General features: G+C 44.9%; 1 protein-coding gene across 6 annotated transcripts in view; it reads left to right on the forward strand.

Moving 5' to 3' along the window:
* Positions 1–19179, forward strand: part of LRRK2 (leucine rich repeat kinase 2) — a 221783-nt gene that overhangs the window by 139833 nt on the left and 62771 nt on the right. For all 6 annotated transcript variants that reach the window (XR_010986405.2, XR_010986404.2, XM_068131309.2 and 3 more), the window contains 4 exons: positions 11437–11549; positions 15458–15648; positions 16792–16952; positions 17311–17481. Coding sequence is in view for 4 of the 6 variants with exons in the window: in XM_068131309.2 (XP_067987410.2) it covers positions 11437–11549; positions 15458–15648; positions 16792–16952; positions 17311–17481 (636 nt within the window). In the remaining 2 variants the exon portion in view is untranslated. The remainder of the gene's footprint in view (positions 1–11436; positions 11550–15457; positions 15649–16791; positions 16953–17310; positions 17482–19179) is intronic.

Raw genomic sequence — 19179 nt, forward strand, 5'->3', positions numbered from 1 at the left:
ATCTGTGAACCATGGTCGAGGTAGTGTCATGGCTTGGGCTTGCATGGCTGCCTCTCGAACTGGCTCACTCATCTTTATTGATGATGTAACTAATGATGGCAGCAGTAGAATGAAATTGGAAGTGTACAGAAACATTTTGTCTGCCTATGTACAAGAAAATGCCTCCAAACTCATTGGACGGCACTTTACCATGCAGAAAGACAATGACCCAAAACTCACTGTCAACACAACCAAGGAGTTCATCAGGGAAAAAGTGGAAGGTTTTAGACTGACCAAGTCAATCTCCTGATATAAATCCAATGGAGCATTTCACTTGCTGAAAAGGAGACGAAAGTGAGAAACCCCAAAACAAACAACTGAGAATGGCTGCAGTAAAAGCTTGGCAATGCATGTCAAAGTAAGATACCAAGAGTTTGATGATGTCGATGGGTCACAGGTATGATGCAGTTATTGCATGCAAGGGATATGTAACCACATAACTATTATACTACTTTAATTTACTTTAAGTTAATCTGTTCCAATGCTTATGCTCACCTAAAATGGGGGGGGGGGGGGGGGTGGAGGGGGGGCGAATAAAACATGCCATCAGGTTAGGATGGTTCTTTTAAACTTTGGGTCTACTGTCCCAATACTTTTTACCACGAAGTTTTTTTTTTTTTTGTTTTTTTTTTTGTATACAAGATCGAGGCTCGTGAAAGAGCAAACATTAATCACACAGAAAGACAAACCGACACATAAAACATATAACATCGGGAGCGGTAGACAAGATGGGGAGAGAGGGGGAAGGACACGAACACAACATTTGAGAGCAGGGACCGAGAGACATGGAGACATCGAGAGATCTGTGAGAGGGAGAGGGCTTTGGGTGGGAGGGCATGGGAAGGGGGGGGGGGGGTGGGAGAGGTATAAAACATATGGACACTGCGAGGACTTCCAGGAAAGAAGTTGGAATTTCAAACAAGGTGGAACTGGGGTGAATTAGCGGGGGTAGAAAAGATCAAGGTTTTGGATGGGGAAAGATAAGACATGGTGGTGAACAGCTGTTTTAAAGACCTGGAGGGACGAGTGGGATTGTAGGGAGTGAGGGAGTTTGTTCCAGAGGCGGGAGAAAAGAGGAATGAAAGAGTGAAGGTGAGCAGAGAGCCGAGATTTCGGCAGTTTAACCATCAGAGGGTTGCTGGCAGATCTTGTGCGACCTGTAGGAATATTTGGGGGACAGAGCACAGAGAGAGCTGGGGGTGCAAGGCCGGAGAGGAGTCGGCAGAAGACAGAAAGACCACCTACCTGCCTGCGGTGAGTGAGTGAAAGGCCCTCAGAGATAGCTTCATCGTGGGAGATTCCAATAATTCTGAAAGCTTTGGTTTCAACAGCGTGAAGCCGAACTAGGTGTGAGGCAGGAGCACCGGCCCAAAGGGGAGAACAGTATTCCATTGAGCTGCGGATGAAAGCCTTGTATGTGGTGAGGAGCTCAGGTGTGCCGAGGAAGGACTTCGCACGACGGAGGATGCCCAGTCGGCGACTGGCTTTGGAGGCCAGCTTGGAAATGTGGTTTTCCCAAGAAAGATCATGGCAGATAGTGAGACCCAAAAGCTTGAGCGACAGAACTTCTTGGAGAGGATTGTTGAGAAAGTAGGTGGGAGGGTTGTCCAGTCGATCTTTTCGGAGAGACATAGTAAGAGTGTGAGATTTGTCAGGATTGAAAGACATGTTCCACTTGTTTGACCAGTCTGTGATTTGGTCCAAGTCTTCAGAGAGTGAGGAGGCTGCAGACTGCCGATCTGAGGGAAGAGGAATGGAGTGGCAGAGAGTGGAGTCATCAGCAAAGAGATAGAGAGGATTTTCCAGAGAGTCAGAGAGATCATTGATAAAGACCAGAAAAAGCACAGGGCCCAGAACACTGCCTTGAGGAACTCCAGCCTGAACAGGAAGGGGAGATGAGAGAAATCCATTCAGGGCCACACGTTGACTACGACCAGAGAGGAAGTCCGCAAGCCATGCATGGAGATTTCCATGGATACCATAGGAGGAGAGTTTGGTGAGCAGAGCTGGGTGCCAGACTGTATCGAAGGCACGTGAAATGTCAAGGGAGACAGCTCTGATTTCCTGTTTGGCATTGAGGACCTCCATCCATTGTTGAGACAGCAGAAGCAGCATGTCCAGAGTAGAGTGACCTGGTCTGAAACCAAATTGATGATCAGAGATCAAGCCATTGGAGAAGAGGAAAGATTTCATATCCAAAGCAATGATGGATTCCATGACTTTGCTGATAATTGGGAGCAGGCTGATTGGTCTGTAGTTGCAAGGATCTGTTTTTGCACCTTTTTTGTATAAAGCGGTAATGTTTGCTGATTTCCAGGATGCTGGCAGATGACCTTGAGCAAAAGAGAGGGTGAAAAGAACAGAGAGAGGGTGAGATAGAGCGGCAGAGCAGGATTTTAGGACCCGTGGGCTGATGCCGTCTGGTCCAGTTGCAGAATCAGAGTCGAGGTTAGACAAAAACTCCTCCACCTTGTCAGGAGAGAAGGACACAGAGTCCAGGAACAGTTGAGTTCGACTGGGAAAGGTGGGAACAGAGAGAGATGGGTTTGGGACACAAGATTTTGAGGCAAACACAGAGTTGAGGCATTCGGCTTTGTCACGTGCGATGTCAACTGTGTGGCCATTTGAGGTAAGGGAGGGGATGGAGGGGGAACAAACACCAGAAACGGATTTGACCAGACGCCACCAGGATTTGGAGGAAGGAGACAGGTTTGAGAGTTCATTCTTGAGTGTGGAGAGATAGTGCTTCCTGGCACTCCTGAGGGTAGACACACACTTGTTCCGAGCTTGGTGGAAGGAACTGAGATTGCCTTCAGTTGGATTAGCCTTCCAAGAGGCAAAGGCAAGTTGTTTCAGGGCAACTGCCTCACCACAAGATTCAGTGTACCATGGACGGGAGGAAGGGCAAGACAACTGAAGACGAGATGGGATAAATCTGTGCATGAGAGAGCAGTTTGCTTTGGAAGAATTCCCAGGAAGAATTGATGTCAGAGGCAGTGGAGATGGGAGACCAATCCAGACGATTGATGGCTGCTTGAAGACCGTCCCAGTCGGCCTTAGTGAAATGCCAGACTCGTCGACGCTGAGGAGGCTCTCTGAGAATGGCCAGAGAGATGTCCACTTTGACAAGCACATGATCAGAAGAACCGATTGGAGCAGAAGAAGAGCAGCAGACATTAGCAGGGAAGTTTGTCATAATCAAGTCTAGAAGAGAAGATACTCCTTTGGCTGAGATCTGGGTCGGGAAATTGACAGATTGTGTCAATCCCAGTGAGTCACAGAAGTCCTTTGCTGAGGTGCCAGGACTGGTGAGAGAGGAACCCACACCCAACCAGCTGGCATGATGACAGTTGAAGTCACCACATATGAGGAAGAGAGAGTTGGGATGAGTGGATAGAAGTTGGTCCATGTTGTCAGACAGTGAAATGTAAATGGAGCCATCACTGTTTGGAGGACGGTACAGAACACATATGAACAAAAGGTGGGAGCGGAGAGGAAGCCATAGCCAGAGGTACTCCTGGGGGTGAGGAGGAGAGAAGGCAGTGCAAGGAGAGTGAGGAAGAGAGTTTTTGATAAAGATACTCACCCCACCACCAGGACGAGGCTCAGGTCTATCATACCGGAGGAGGGAGTAACCAGGAAGAGATATTAAGGAATCAGAGACATCTTGAAGGAGGAAAGTCTCTGTTAAGCAGATCAAGTCTGGATTGTCAGAAGCAACCTGTATGGAGAGATCAGTCAGGTTTGAGCGAAGGCCCCGGATGTTTGAGGTCCATACCGTTAATGAAGAGAGAGGGGGAGCATCGGGTACAGGACAGGGGAGGGGAGGAGTAGGGTAAGATGAAGGATGAGAGGGGGAGGTAGGGAGAGCAGTTGATAGTGTGTCAGAGATTACAGAAGAGTTCCAAGAAAGGGAAGGATGAGGAGGATGAAAGGTTTGATGGTGAAAGGATGAGGCACATTGAGGGGTTGTTTGAGGGGGGGCAGAGGAAAGTAGAAGGTTGGGGCGGGGGGGTGGAGGTATGAGATAGAAGGGAGACGAAGTGGGGAGGAGGCAGCTTTGAGGAGGAGGGGGGAGGAGGGAGAATTGGAGAGGAATGGTATGGGGGGAGATTTGAATGGGAGGGGTTGGGGGGGAGTTTTGAAGGGGAGGAGTGAGGGGGGACTTTAGGAGGGGAGGGGCAAGGGGGGAGTTTAGGAGTGGAGGGGCAAGGGGGGAGTTTAGGAGTGTAGGGGCAAGGGGGGGATTTGGAGGGGAGGGGAAAGGGGGGAGTTTAGGAGGGGAAGGACAAGGAGGGAGTTCAGGAGTGGAGGGGCAAGGGGGGAGTTTAGGAGTGGAGGGGCAAGGGGGGAGTTTAGGAGTGTAGGTGCAAGGGGGGGGATTTGGAGGGGAGGGGCAAGAGGGGAGTTTCGAAAGTGGATGATTAATGAAAGACGAACATTGATAACAAATTGGGTTTGTTGTGATTTTCAAGTTAGCAATCCCATTCAGAACGATGGAGGAGGGGTGGAATGAATGTGAATTTAGACCATGTAGTGAGGGAGACGTATAAGAGATTGAATTTCTTTTTTTTGACGTGGAATGAGATGGAGAGGGATTTGAAAAAAGCCTTTTAAATAGGAAGAAAAACAGCGTGTTGTAATATACCACTGAATAAAACACTGAAGGGGAAAGTTTATACATATTTAAATAATATTAAAACAGAACCGTAAACAATCTTATATGCACAAAGTACCAACGGGGGGAGAGCCGAGAGGGACCACCACGAGTCACGTAGACAGGGCAAAAGGTGGATGGCAAGGAGATAATGGGGGCGGGGCGAACAGCACACCTGGACAGAAAGTACAGGATGAGACAAACAGCACACGTGGACAAAGGGAAATAAATGTTTTTGGTTTTTTTGGGGGGGTTTTTTTGGGGGGGTGGGGGTGGGGGTATTTTAAATAAACGTATTTAAAACGTTAGACAAAGAGTATTATGTTCGGGGTAGAAGGGAAAAAACTAAGAGCCAAGCAAAACACGATGTAGGGGACTTAAGTAAACAAACACCGACGGGGGTACAAGGCCGCACACGCGGAGCAGAACACGATTAATTAATTACGAGTTACAGGAAATTCAAACCAAAAGTAACTATAAACAAACAATAACGCATCGACGATAAAATAACGAGTTGAAATTTGACAAACACACGAATGAAAAAATAACCGCTTTGGATGCCCGGAGAGAACCAGGCCACAAGGTCGGAAGCTTCAACAACTAGGCCGCGTGGCGTGAAATACTCGACTATTTTTTACAGGTATGAAAGATTAACACCGATAAATCGTCCGAGGGACACGCAAAAGGTACACCCACGTAAGATAAATACAGTTTCGACAAAAATACAAATGTGACAATTACTTAACTTCGAGCGTGCGTGAAGATCGTGGAACAGCTTCGAAAAACCGTGACCGCCCCGACAAGATCTCGCGAGATCAAGTGTGTGTTACAGGATCCAAAAATATTTTATTTGAGTTTATTTTGTCAACGGTAATATATAATGATCAGTTTTATTCCAAAAAAGCATTTTCCATCCACAAATCTCTTGGCTAGTCTCTGTGAAGGCCTGAGTGTTGGTCTGCTTCAATGAGCAGGATAAGTCATCAATGGTAGGTTTACAGGAGTATGTTTACCACTGTGGAGAATTAGTTGCGGCTGAAAGTGGGAGCGTTAGACCCTAATTTGTGTTCCTTTTCTGACGAAGCTCTGTCATTCGCACTGTTTCTCACGTGTTTCAAGATGAGAGTAAACTTGAACGGAGCAACATTATCCGCTCACTTTGTTCATGAAGGCCAAACCCAAAACAACCAGAAGGGCACTCAGTAGAGCACATACCTCCGCCAGGCTGAACCGTTTACGTTTTATATCCCACTGATAGGCCAGATCTGGATTCGGACCTGAACCGAAATATAATTGCTTTGTTCTTGTCACCTAAACAACTCATCCACCTAGTTTTGTCACAACTCAGCCACAACTTTTTGAACTATCATGCTATTATCGTTTTTGGCCCCATCTCTCAATGGTGAAAGAATCACTCTTAAAATTAAATAATATTTGGATCCAGACCCAGATTTGGATCTTCACTAAAATTGCAGAAGTTCTTACTTGTGACACACCCAACCTGTCCACCAAGTTTTGTTCAAATCCGTCCAACAACTTTTTGAAATATCCTCTTCACAGACAAACAAACAGTGAGACCTTCGGTAGCGGAAATAAAAATGTTTCTAACAGAACAGAAGATATTAGGGAAGTCTGGAGGTTTTTAGAAGTGACAAGAAGGCAATTTGTGTTCTCCAGTGTTGAAATATATAATTCAATTGAAATAAAATAAAAGTTTTAAAGACGTAGAAAAGAAAACGTTTTTTTCGGATATTTACCGCCATTGATGCACCCTCTTTTACACCACCTTATTAGTTATTCATGCCTGTTTGTGTCCTTTATGACGTCCATAAATACAGTAAGCTTCCTGTTTGGAATGATCTTAAATTTTGTTTTACTGCCAGACAGGCAGACAGACTAAAACAATTACCTCTCTCATCTGCATGCATGCATGCTCGGAACGAGATTCCATACAATTTGCCAAATTCAGAGCCAAAGTACTGCTAAACTGTAGGTTCATGTTCTGACTCGTTTTCTACAGCGCTCAAAATATAAAGTCAATATAAATTAAGTTGTTCCTCGATCTTAGATTGACGTCTGGAGACAGACAAAGTGAACCAATTGCTTAACCTCGCTTTTCACTTCGGTTAAAACCATACAATGCACTCTACTTGGGTCCGTTGCTTTATATAAAGAAGGACACCTTGTTTCGTGTTGCCTTGTACATTATTGACATACAATTGTGCAAATGTTATTCCAAATGTCCTGTAGTACTCTCTTCTATTCAGTTAAGTTATTCGCTTACAATTTGACCTTCTCATTTCCACGCACATCATGCAATGTTGTAGGCCTGCATTTTGTGCAGGTGGAGCCATGGTTGTGTTCCATCGGCATTTCCCATTAAATTATGCTCTCACCACATTGGCTCTATGCTTGGGGTGATTTTGTTGATTGAAGAAGAAGCTCTGCCCAATGAGTCATGTTCTTGAGGGAATGGAATGACCGATACGAATCTGTTTGTAATTGTCAGCAGTCAGCACTTTGGTGTCCATCAGCTTTATGGAAATCACAGATGCCGTTGGATGAGAGATGGTCTCAGACTTGTGTTGCGGCCCTCCACCAAGCTTTCTTCTAGATGTTGTACATGGACCAGGAGGCTGCTTTTCTCTCTGCCATGAAAATAAATGCCATTCATTCTTGCTGAATTATCCAACGTTTGATTCATTCATTCAAGCAGCACACATCTCCAGCTCTGAGCATCTCCTTGCATGAATACAAAGCCTATTTCAACCACTTAGCTTGTCCATCTGTTCTCAGCAGTGGTTTTCGAGCAGTTCCGCATCCACCACGGCCACTTGTGCTGATACGTGCATTTTTGCTCTTCTCGTACGTTCTGCCATATATTGGCGTTCATTTCATCGTTCTGGCAGCCGAACACAAACGCACACTAATGCACGGGCCATGCCACATTAAACGGGTGTGTGGGCATCTCGAAAAATAATTTCCTCGACGATGAAAACATTATTCTTGGAGAATCGAATTCATTTATGTCTTACACAAAAAGTCTGGTCTATTTGTATATAAAGGTGGTTTCCTCCAAAAACACTTTAGTCCACGATCAAAATACAATTGCAAACCTATTTGTATACAAACAAGTACTGTACAATATGAAGTGCCAATGTAATCACTACATTATAAAAACCAGACTACCCTGCAGACGCTGCCAAATCCTGGCAGTGGACCGAGAGAAAAGCAAGATGGCCGTAACCAATCATGCACACACAAGTTGCAACCAAATTCCATCAAAAAAGTTCACCAACAAGACGTTACTACATGCAAAAAGAGATCGACTTTCATTGCTGAACGTGACAAATCGCCTCCCTTGGTACTTGCACAGTAACAAATAACCCAAAATGCAATGCTTTGTGTCCATGTTACATCCACAGTGGAATAAATCTATGATTTAAAATCACAGCTGGTGTCAAGAGGAATACAGACGAGGTTATGTGTGTGTGTGTGTGTGTGTGTGTGTGTGTGTGTGTGTGTGTGTGTGTGTGTGTGTGTGTGTGTGTGTGTGTGTGTGTGTGTGTGTGTGTGTTGTCGGTTGTCATCTCCATATGTGGGTTTCAGAAGATGGAATAGAGTCCTCCTTGGTCTTGAAGTATCCACCATCTTGTGTGTGTGTGTGTGTGTGTGTATGTGAGAGAGAGACAGAGAGAGAGGAGAGAGACAGAGAGAGAAACAGAGAGAGAGACTTTGACTTTTAAGTCCTTTTATTATAAAACTACAAAAACAAGCGTCAACAAGAATAAACCAAAAAACAGTTTTCAAAAGAATACAACCAAAGTCATAGAAAGTCAAATAAAAGGAGAAACAATCAATGTAAATGAACTACATTCCAAAACAATAGATTTCAAAGACAAGGAAACACCGACATGTAAATCTCTAATACATTTTCATTTACTCCGCATATTTTTCCCACACACCATGTCTCAACAAAATCCCTAATGTTTGCATTTCTGCTATAATACTGAAATTCCAGTTTTACCCGTCGTGACCAGGGATTGGAAATGCATGATCACATTGCATTGCTCGGGTGGCTTGCCCTTGATTTTCGCTTTTCGCGACAAATAGATGGCCAGTTTAGCCTCTGACAAGAAATAATTTTAAAACATTAACAATTTTCCCTTTGCTGAAGTGACCCCAAGGCCAAAAATAAACAACCGGAGAGAAAAAGGAACATTAACTTGACCAAACACATTTTTCAGTAAAAGAAAAAGAGGACACAATCGTATGCAATCAACATACCCATGAAACAAATCTTCGAAATTATTACAAAAGGGACAGGTCACCGATACCATGGGAGAGAGAGAGAGAGAGAGAGAGAGAGAGAGAGAGAGAGAGAGAGAGAGAGAGAGAGAGAGAGAAAGAGAAAGAAAAGAGAAAGAAAGAAAGAAAGAGAAAAAAAAAAAAGGAAAGGGAAGGGAGGGGCAAAAAGGGAAAGGGGGAAAAAAAAAAATAGAGAAATAGAAATCTGAGAGAAAGAATCCAAGAGGGAGAGTGTCCGAGAGAGAGTCCACGGCACTACTTCTTTTTTTTGTACTGAAAGGGTTAAAACTTCAATGACAAACCGAGTCCAGCTGATGATCCAGAAAAACAGTCGTTTACAAATCATCAAAGGTCATACTTTAGACATGTAACTATTATGAGGTTTGCCATATATACCGAGTGCAGTATTTTGTACAATCAGTAACATTTCTAGCAGCTTTTAATCATTGAGTAAAAGTATCAGAGATAGCCATTGCTGCTCAGTAATTGAATATGCTTGTTGTAAGTTTTGTGCTGAAATGAAAAAGGTGTGCGCACGTTTGATGAGTTGCAGGTAAGGCAATTGCACGGTGGAGTCCGCCATCTTCTTTGAAGGGATGTTAGGCTGACTGTCGCATCCGCTGGTGCTTGCCTGGTGGATGTTAGAGACACTGTGATATCTAAAGAGAGCATGCCATTGTGTACCAACATCCTGACCAAGTTGCAAGTTCCTTCTCTAAATCCTAATGAGAAGACAATTACAAACCATCCAGTATATTCTTTATCTTTAGCACGCTCCACGCATTGAAAGTGCTTGGCACCACTAAAGCTGCCTCGGTATATGATATTCGATGGTGGTTATTTGTGTGTGGCCTGTGACTGCTTGTTGCATCATTTTCTGGGGGTGTGGCTGCCGCTGATGCAATGCCTCTCTATAACCAGTCAGCTAGTACTCATTTTGCCGACCTCGGAAGGATGACAGGTTGAGTCGACCCACCTGGTGTTAATTCAACGGCATGACGGGCTCAAACTCAGGATCCTAGGATCTCAAGTCAGCCACTGTAACCGTTAAGCCAACACCAGGCTCTGATGTCAGATGATACATCATTCTGTGAAAGGCATCATGGGGAAAATATACATCAACTGGTGGGTGCGGCCAGATGTGACAGGTTGTCCCCTCCAAAAAAGGCGTTTGCTCTATGATTCAATATTCTCCTTGTGAAATGTCAGCACAACACTACTTTTGTTGTTTGTTCCTATTTATTCAGGAATCGAACCAAAGCAGTAATTATATCACATACTAGCAGGAGTACCCGACGTTTTCGATGGAGGGGAGGGGGTGGGTGGAGAAGGAGGCAGGAGAGGGAGGGGTGAGGAAGGAGTGGGGGGAAGGGGAGGTGAGGGTGGAGGGAAGGGAAAGATATGCTACATATACATATTTTGGGGGGAGGAGGGGTGGCTTTGACAGGCCCCTCTGTTTGGGGGAGGGGGTGGAATGGAAGGAGGGAAAATTCACCCATGCAAAGAGTGCTTTGACCTCAGTGTTGCCCAGGTAAAAAAGGAAATTGTAATACCCTCTGCCATCATCACCAGGTGGCACTACACAGTACACATTTACATAGAGAGTTTACACCCCTCCCCTGGCCCCCCAGACCCCCAAATGAGGCTGCGGCCACATAGCCTATATTACCCCCCAGACAAAGTTGTATTTGCATTTGTACCCCGAGTAAAATATATAAGCGTTTATAGCTGGAGTACCCGGCGTTGCTCAAGTGAAAAAGAAACATTATCATATTTGAAATTAGGGCAAATATACTGGAAAAGCAATTACATCCCAATCAGAATTCATCACTAATGTCAAATCAACATTTTACCTTTTCGTTGAATATATGCTGGTGAATGTGCCGTTCATCACGTTTCTGAGTTGAGTATGATGACGTTCAGGAAGAAGAAGAAGCCTTACCACCAACTTCGACTGCTTCCGGAATTGATTGATAATTATTTGTGTTTAAATGTCTGGTAATTGTTTTGTATTTATTCTGCGAATGTGTACTTGTATATAACTGTCATTAATCAAAAAAGGCTTAGGCACTCTAGAGTCTAGAGCGATATTTTATTTATTTATTTTTATTTTATTTTTTAATTAAAGAAAACGGAATAAAAAATTTAAAAAACAATTTTTAGGCCTAAAACACTCCACGCCACTCACTGACGAGCCTCTGAAAGTTTGACGAAGATCCGTTCAGCCATCTCTGAGAAAAATGGCGACGCACACAAACCAACGGCTCTCTCATATATAGTACATTAACCTGTTGCACATATTAATTAATAACATTTCATTGTGCTGTCTTCTCATGGTTATTTGTATTCTTGTTATGATGTATTTCAACTGTACTCTAACCAAACCTTTGCATCAGCTATATTGCTCTCGTTCCGTGTCTGATGTGCTGCAGGACACGGTGGTTTTGGTTCTGTGTACCGAGCCAGCTTCAAGCATGAAGAGGTGGCAGTGAAAGTATTCGACAAGCCAGCGGCCAATGCAGATCTACATCGTCTCATGAGACAGGTCTGAGACTGAGTGTTCTCGGCTGAGGGCCAGCATCATGTGGCATGAATAATATCAATGTAACCGCTTCCTCTCTGGCACTCGTGCGGCATTTCACATCGTCTATTGTGGCGATGACTATGACTCCTTGTCTTTAGCGAATACATGTCATTCAAATAGCTCCTCCTGATATTACATTTTGTCCCATTTAGAGCTTCCTGTTGGTGAAATTGATTGAGGGGTTTTGTTTTATCTGTCCCACTTCAATGGTTGTATATGCTTTCATAGTTTTATTAGTAAAGGTTGTAATCTAATTAAGTGCGTATCAGAAGTAGATATGAGGCTTTCTCAGGGCCCAACGTATCAATTTTTCATTTTCTGGGTTGTTTTGAAGACCAACACATGATGCTGTCAAGCTTCAGAATAGTATTCAGCTTGTGGAAGATCTGTTTACTTCATTACCATGGCTATTATTTTCATGTTAGTGTTTGAGTTATTATTTTCCCCCCATTCCCAACAGTGAATGACTTCTATTCTCAAAAACTATTTTCGCATCAAGACGGTCCACTAACGTGGGCACTCTGGGCCGAAGGTTAAAGACCTTGCTGCAAACGGCCAAAACGGTTTTTCATTCACTATACTGTGTTCAGACGGCGATGAAAGAATAATGGAACAAACGAGGCAGTCTTCGCACAGATAGGGATGGAAGGGAGGGAAACCGAATCGTATGCACAGATGTAAAGAAATAACCTGCAATGGTGCCAAACTACCAGACTCAAACCACAAAGGGGAACACAGGCAAGAATGTAAGGCAGGCACGAGCCGGTCTCTGGGCCTGCAACGATCCGTGCAGGCTCGTGTGGCCCACAAAGTGCAGCTCAGGCACAATGGCAACGAGGAGGCCAGGAGACAAGTGAAACAGCAAAGCCAAGAGAGGGATGTAGTCTCCTCTATACCAAAGCTCAACTGCCCCACACCTATGCAGGCTCACATGAAACATATTTCCAGAATGCGGCTGGTCCCATCATCGACCACTGTTGTCGGTAGGCGGCGCCATCTTCCGAGCCGCAGTCCCTCACAAAAGTGTTCCACCCCCCTCCCTCTCCAAGGCTCTAAAGTTTACTAAAACATCCTGGCCTGCAATTCCTGGCTGAACGGTCTGTGTTGTCCTTTTAAATGCACGAAGCGCTTTCTGGATGCCCTTATGCCAAAGTCCTCCATCTGGCCTCGACTGTACAGGAGGTTGTATACGATACAACCGTAACGTATAATTCTGCTCTGTTGTTTGCAATCACCGCCTACTCAACATACCTCTGTTAGATCTTGAATCCAGGAGTAAATCTACCCCACTCGATCACATGGTCCATACTATTTTAACACGATCTAACTCTGAACCCCTGCCCACCCCCCCTTTCCACGTAACAAAATCCCTACCCCACCCAGAACAAGGTTCTCCCTCAGGAATCCAAGATACTATCTAGTGAAAGGGGTTGAAAGTGTCATGGTTGTGAATAAGTAATTTATTGTCACTGGTGACTGTGTCTATTTTCGATTTTATTGATTGCTAGCATATAGGCAGGCCATGGGAAGTAGTTACACACCTTTTAGCATGTACTGCAGGTGTAGGTAAAGATGAGTGGCATCTGGAGAGGGAGGGATCATTTGTATGTAAGGTTTGTGGGTGGGGAAGTGGAGTGTGTCCACAGGTGGATGAGACTCTTGAGGAGAGCGAGGACTGTGGCCCCTCGCCATGCCTCTCCCCCTGTAGCCCAGCATGCAACTGGGATAGAGAACACACCAAGAGCGAGGTCAGATAGGTCGGCCACAGGGCAAAAGACCCCTGCTGACCATGTGTAGGCCAATGAGTGCTATATGGGTGACCTCCTATGGCAGGGTGTACAGCGAAGGAAACTTGTGGTGATGGGGGATATGTGTGTGGGAAGTCGAGGGAGGGACCCAAGATAATCATTGATTTATGAACTTTGTTTTGCACTGCGGGCATGCACACATTGTTATACCCCCACCACCACATAATAGGACCTGCCCACTGCCAAGTTGATGCCACACCTGCATGTGATTGTGATGCAATTTCCTTGCTAGGCCATTGAACTGTTATCGTTAAGAATGTTATTTTTGGGACATTAAGTGATAAGGCCGGAATATTGGGTTCCCCATGGAGAACCTTGCCAGTACTCTACGTTTCCAGGGAGGGGTTTGAGGAGGGGGGACACGTCATGATGACGCACGCAAAATTTGAATTCACAAATCGCGGACATGTGGTCAATACAATCTGGGGGGAAAAAAGTATCATTTATTTTGCAACACCCAATATGGTAAAATGTGCACTGAGGCGGTGATTGTAAACAATAGAGCAGAATAAGGTAAGGTTGTATGTACAACCTCCTGGAGAGGCGAGGCCAGGTGGAGGACTTGGGTACAAAAGCACCCAGAAAGTTTAATGGGTCATTCAGCCAGCAACTGCAGGCTGGGAAGTTTTAGTAAGCCTTAGAGCCTTGGGGATGGGTGAATACTTTTGCGAAGTGCCGCCACCAGAGTGGGGCGGCCCAGAGTATGGCGCCCCTACAAATACCAGCGGCCAAAGATGGAACCAGCCATGTGCTGGAAAGGTGGTCCCTGTGGGATGAAAAGGCGATGTGCACGTGTGCTCGTGGCAGCTGAGCTTTGGGGACAGAGGAGAAGACATCCCTCTCTGCTTGAATGCCTTCCCCATCTCCTGGCATCCTCATCGCCGTCACTTCCAGAGCCGCACTTTTCCCTGTGCTGCACTAGCCTGCACCCTTCATCCTGCAGCCACAACCAGTTCATACCTTCCTTAATTCCTTGTCTGTGTCCCCCTTTGTAGTTTGAGTCCAGTATTTTGGCACCATAGTGGTTTTTCTTTTACATTTGTACATAAGATCGGCTTTTCCTCCACTTCATCCCTATCTGTATCTGTCGATCCTGGTTTGTTCCATTTTTTATTAATTGTCCTGTCTATCTTTTTTTCCCTTATCATTGTAAATAAACATTTAAATTGTAAGAAACATTTACACGCCTTTCGTGTGCGATGAACCGCCAAATTTGGTTTATCTATCGGCGATCCATGGCGTTTTGTAAATGTTAAGGAAGACACAGTAAATGAAGAATGCAGTGAGAATTAGAAGATCGTTTTGGCCATTTGCTGGGGATGTACAAACCCCGACTCAGAACACCTGCTTTAGCTGGACGTCTGATGCGACAACACATACACGGCTGCTTCATATTCACTGCAGTTCGAGTCATTTATTTATTACGTTTGCAAATATAGTAGATATTTTGATATGCCTCCCCCCTCCTCCAAGTGCACTGAGTATGCACCTGTATGAATTCCCTCCGTTGGAACTTTCTAGTATGACTACCACTTTCTACTTATTCAATTTCCCCAATTCCCACCATGTGTGGTAGATTGGGGAACATTTTCAGCCGAAGTCTTCCAGGAACTGGCTGTCCAAGTTTAACGTTGGACTTAAAGTGGCAGACATTTTCAGCTTGACCAGGGTGCCGGCGATAACTCAACTACTCTTTACGAAGGATACCGTGGGATCTTTAATGTCCGTCAACGGATGTTGACGGACGTGATGCCCAGTAACACATTGGCACCGCCCTGTCTGCGAAATACCAATTCAAGAGTTTATCGTCAGGTTGGGAACTGAACCCTGACTAGATGTTTCAAATGCAAGTGTACTACCTGTTCAGTGTTGGACCTATGCATTGGAACTTTGTTTCCATGATTTTATACCCGAGTGCCAGAGATTACGATTGGAGCAGGAAGTACTATAATGATTTATAATTGGGTAAATATTCAACAAACATTGTGTGGCGTAGCATGGAGTCGAATAGCTGTAACTTTGCGGTAAAATTTGACTGTGACTCATTTTGTGTGTGATTAGGAACTTGCTGTGTTAAGTCGCTTGCAGCACCCCAGCCTGGTGTCCCTCCTCGCTGCGAGCGTGCAGCCGCGCCTTCTCGTAATGGAGCTGGCTCTACGAGGCTCGCTATCGGGCCTCTTCGAATCCAAGAAAACCCACTTGACACGCACCTCCCAACATCGCATTGCACTGCACATTGCTGACGGACTACGGTAATTCTTCTTTGTTTTCCTTAACTTGGCACGCACACTGCATTCAAACTTCCACTACGTGTTGTTTAATCAATGAAAACACAATCGGGAGCCAAATTTGATTCCAGTACCACTATACCCTTACTCTATCAACTTGCAGCAAACATAGCTCACTTGGGCTAAGGCCTGTGACTACATGATGACCTGCATTATATTGGCAGAGTGAGAAAACCGGCTAACAAGATAGTTTTATCAGGATAAAGTCAATGACATTCTCATGAGATCAGTTTTTTGTGATTTAATTTTCTTCTTATTGGATCACTCGTTTGTTTTGCTTACAACATCAGCACCATGCTGTGGAAATTATGTGTGTGAATTTCTACTCACGTGTGGTCATACGGTGGTTAGATGCTTGCTGGCTGAAGGTGTCTGGCTCAGGTCACCCGAAGCTGGTCGAAGGTGTCGGCGGGTAAATTATTTTCAGGTCGAAGATTTTTCAGGAGACGAAAATACCAATGCTTCGGGTGACTTGAGCGGAGGTTAAACCAAAATGAATATTCCACCGGCAAAAGGTGATCCAAAAATGGCGGAAGAAAAAAAATAACCCCGGTAACCAGAAAAGTTCTTCAGGTTGTCGTGAGCAGCGAGTGGGTGGTGAAGTTGAACTCTGCTGATAGTCCCAAGGGAAACCAAAGAACAGTGATGTACTGTATTTATCCACTTCACCTTATCACGCCTTTTAGCTCAAAAACTCTCGAGGGGAGAGAGTCTGCGTAAAAACATGATGCTCTTCTTCTTCCTCCCCCTCGTGCTTCGTCCTCTCGTACTCCGAGTTGATTGGTTGTTCCTGGTTTTAAACTACGCCCACTAACCGAATGTTTGCTAGCAGAGCGTCGGCATGTGAGGAACAAGCTTGGTGAATCGATTGTCTGCACCGTCTGTTCATGTATAAAATGATGCATGTAAAACTACAAGTCACTGCAATGCCCCAACCCATGATCTGGGCTGCGCCCGTGCTAATAAACACGTCGGAGTGCTGCGACGAGAAAGGCTGAAGTGTTTCTGAAACACTAATAGGTTGAACTGGTTTTTTTTTCTACATGACAGTTATGACTTTATTCGTCACAGTCATGACTGAAGTTGTGATCATCGTTGTACCCTCAGATTCCTACACTCCTCCATGGTTATTTACCGGGATCTTAAACCAGACAATGTCCTCCTTTTCACGCTTCAGCAGCATGCGTCCATCATCGCAAAGATCGCAGATTATGGCATATCGCGCCATTGCTACACCTTCGGCATGACTTCTCCAGAGGGAACGCCTGGTGAGTTTATTTTATTAAATGTTGCAATTGACGTGCCATTAAATGTCGATCTGGAAAGGTATTGGACAACAATGCCTCTTGACCCATTGTCTGATGACAACTGGGATCTGTACACCTGTAAAGAGCTGTTGTTTGAAGAGCGTGAACGTGATCATTGATTTTCATAACTTTTCATCGTTCAATTATTCTTGGCGTGTTTGCTTTCCCAAAATTCTCAGTATGTGGTTTGTAAGTCATCACCATTGTAGAACTCCTTTGTTTTCCTTCTTTATGTGATCGACATGAAGGGGCCAAGCCAAAAAAGGACTGAAGTAAACAAAGAAAATTTACTTTAGATGTTGGGCGCCCACATCCCCAGGCTTTAGGGCTCCTGAGGTGGTGAGAGGGAAGGGCACGTATAACCAGCAAGCAGACGTGTACTCCTTTGGCCTGCTGCTGTACGACCTCCTCACTCTGGGGCGGCGCTGCCGCGATGGTGCTCGATTCCCACTCGAGTTTGATGAGATTGCCATCAGCGGTAAACTTCCAGGTAACAGCATAAGAATGCAACAAACAACTTTGCATTGACTTGAACTAACGGCAAAACAAATAGTCCATTTCCTGATTCTCAACGACTCGATTATTTTAGCCATGGCTGAAAATCATTTTGCATTTAAAAAGGAGACTTGCCTACAGCCAACTGGCAGAGAGTTCAAGGACGTCACTGATTTTTTTTTTGTCTACAAGATCGAGGCTCGTGTAAGAGCTAACGTCAATCACAAAAAAATAAAAACGGGCACACAAAACATACAATAAAGGGAGTGGGGAGACAAGATGGGGAGAGAGAGGGAAGCACACAAGTACAACAGCAGAGAACAGGGACATCAGAAGATCTGTAGGAGGGAGTGTCCTAAACCCCCCCTCCCCCTCCCCCGCCCGGCAACGCCGAGTACTTCTGCTAGTTATTATGTATATATATATATCGTTACAGTTTTGCAATAAAGGACACCCCCTCTAGTTAATTAAAGGACAACATGTAGCCTGCAATAGTCAGTTATTTCTTATTAAATGTAAAGATTAGCTCCCTTTCCATTGTGTAATAATTAAAGCAGATATGCGTTCATTTTTATTTGTGTTCAAATGTCCGGTGATTGTTTTGTATTTATTTTTTGCGAATGTATACTTGAATAAAACTGTCATAAATTTAAAAAGGCTTCGGCACTATCGAGTTTTATTTTATTTATTTTATTTATTTTAATCCAAAAAACAAACGTATTTTTTCAAAGAATTTTTTTTTGCGTAAAACACTCCCAGGCAGTCACTGATGAACCTCTGAAAGTTTGACAAAGATCCGTTCAGCCATCTCTGAGAAAAATGGTTACACAGACAGACAGACACACACAGACCAACAGCAACAGCTCTCTTACATAGTAGATAAAAGGCAGTGTCCATCCGTCTGTGCATCTGTCTCCTCCATTACTCCAAAACTATGAAACCTAGTGGCCCCAATCTTTGCATGCATACACCTGGACCTCCGACAGATTGCAAGGATGAAAACTGGGTGTTTGGGTGTGTTATAGCATCTTTTTTGAAGATGATTAACAAGGTGCTCATAAGAAGAAAAAAAAACGAGTGGACATATTGTTACAGACACGACTTTGATGTTAAGGTGGGCCGAGCGGAATGGCCGTCGTGTCCGCACAAATTACCCGATTGTACTCGAACGTCGACGAAGCCGCGCTACGCTGGCTCAATAGGAAAGAGAAGACACCCGGCTGGGTTATAATGACACAATACGACACCAGGGGTTCAGTTCTCAAGACCTCCGGAGGAGGTTATATTAAGGCGGAAGGTTAGATTACAACTACAAGAGGTACATCATAGGAAGACAGGCACTTAGACACAACCTTATATTATTCCCGACAGACCACAGAGAAACAGGACAAAAACTGACTCACACGGGGATTGATGGCAAGGAAAGCGGGTATTCGATGGCCAGCACAAGGTGCACCTTGTGCTCAGGGACAGGATGGCGCGGCCCAAAAGATGCAGGAGGTCTCTCAGCGCTCGAGGTGGCGTCTTGTCGTCTCAAGCTGGGGGCGCATCTGACGTCACGTCCGGCAAGCGGCTGCGTATATCCGGCGGGGAGTGACACGCCCTCGGCTCGTTAGCTCCGCCCAGATGGAATCGGTCCGCCCTTCTTATTGGGTGCGGGGGGGTTTACCAGGCTCCGCCCTTGACGAGGAGC

This window comes from Myxine glutinosa, chromosome 11 (assembly GCF_964187855.1).
Source record: "Myxine glutinosa chromosome 11, kmMyxGlut1.1, whole genome shotgun sequence".
Classification (NCBI taxonomy): domain Eukaryota; kingdom Metazoa; phylum Chordata; class Myxini; order Myxiniformes; family Myxinidae; genus Myxine; species Myxine glutinosa.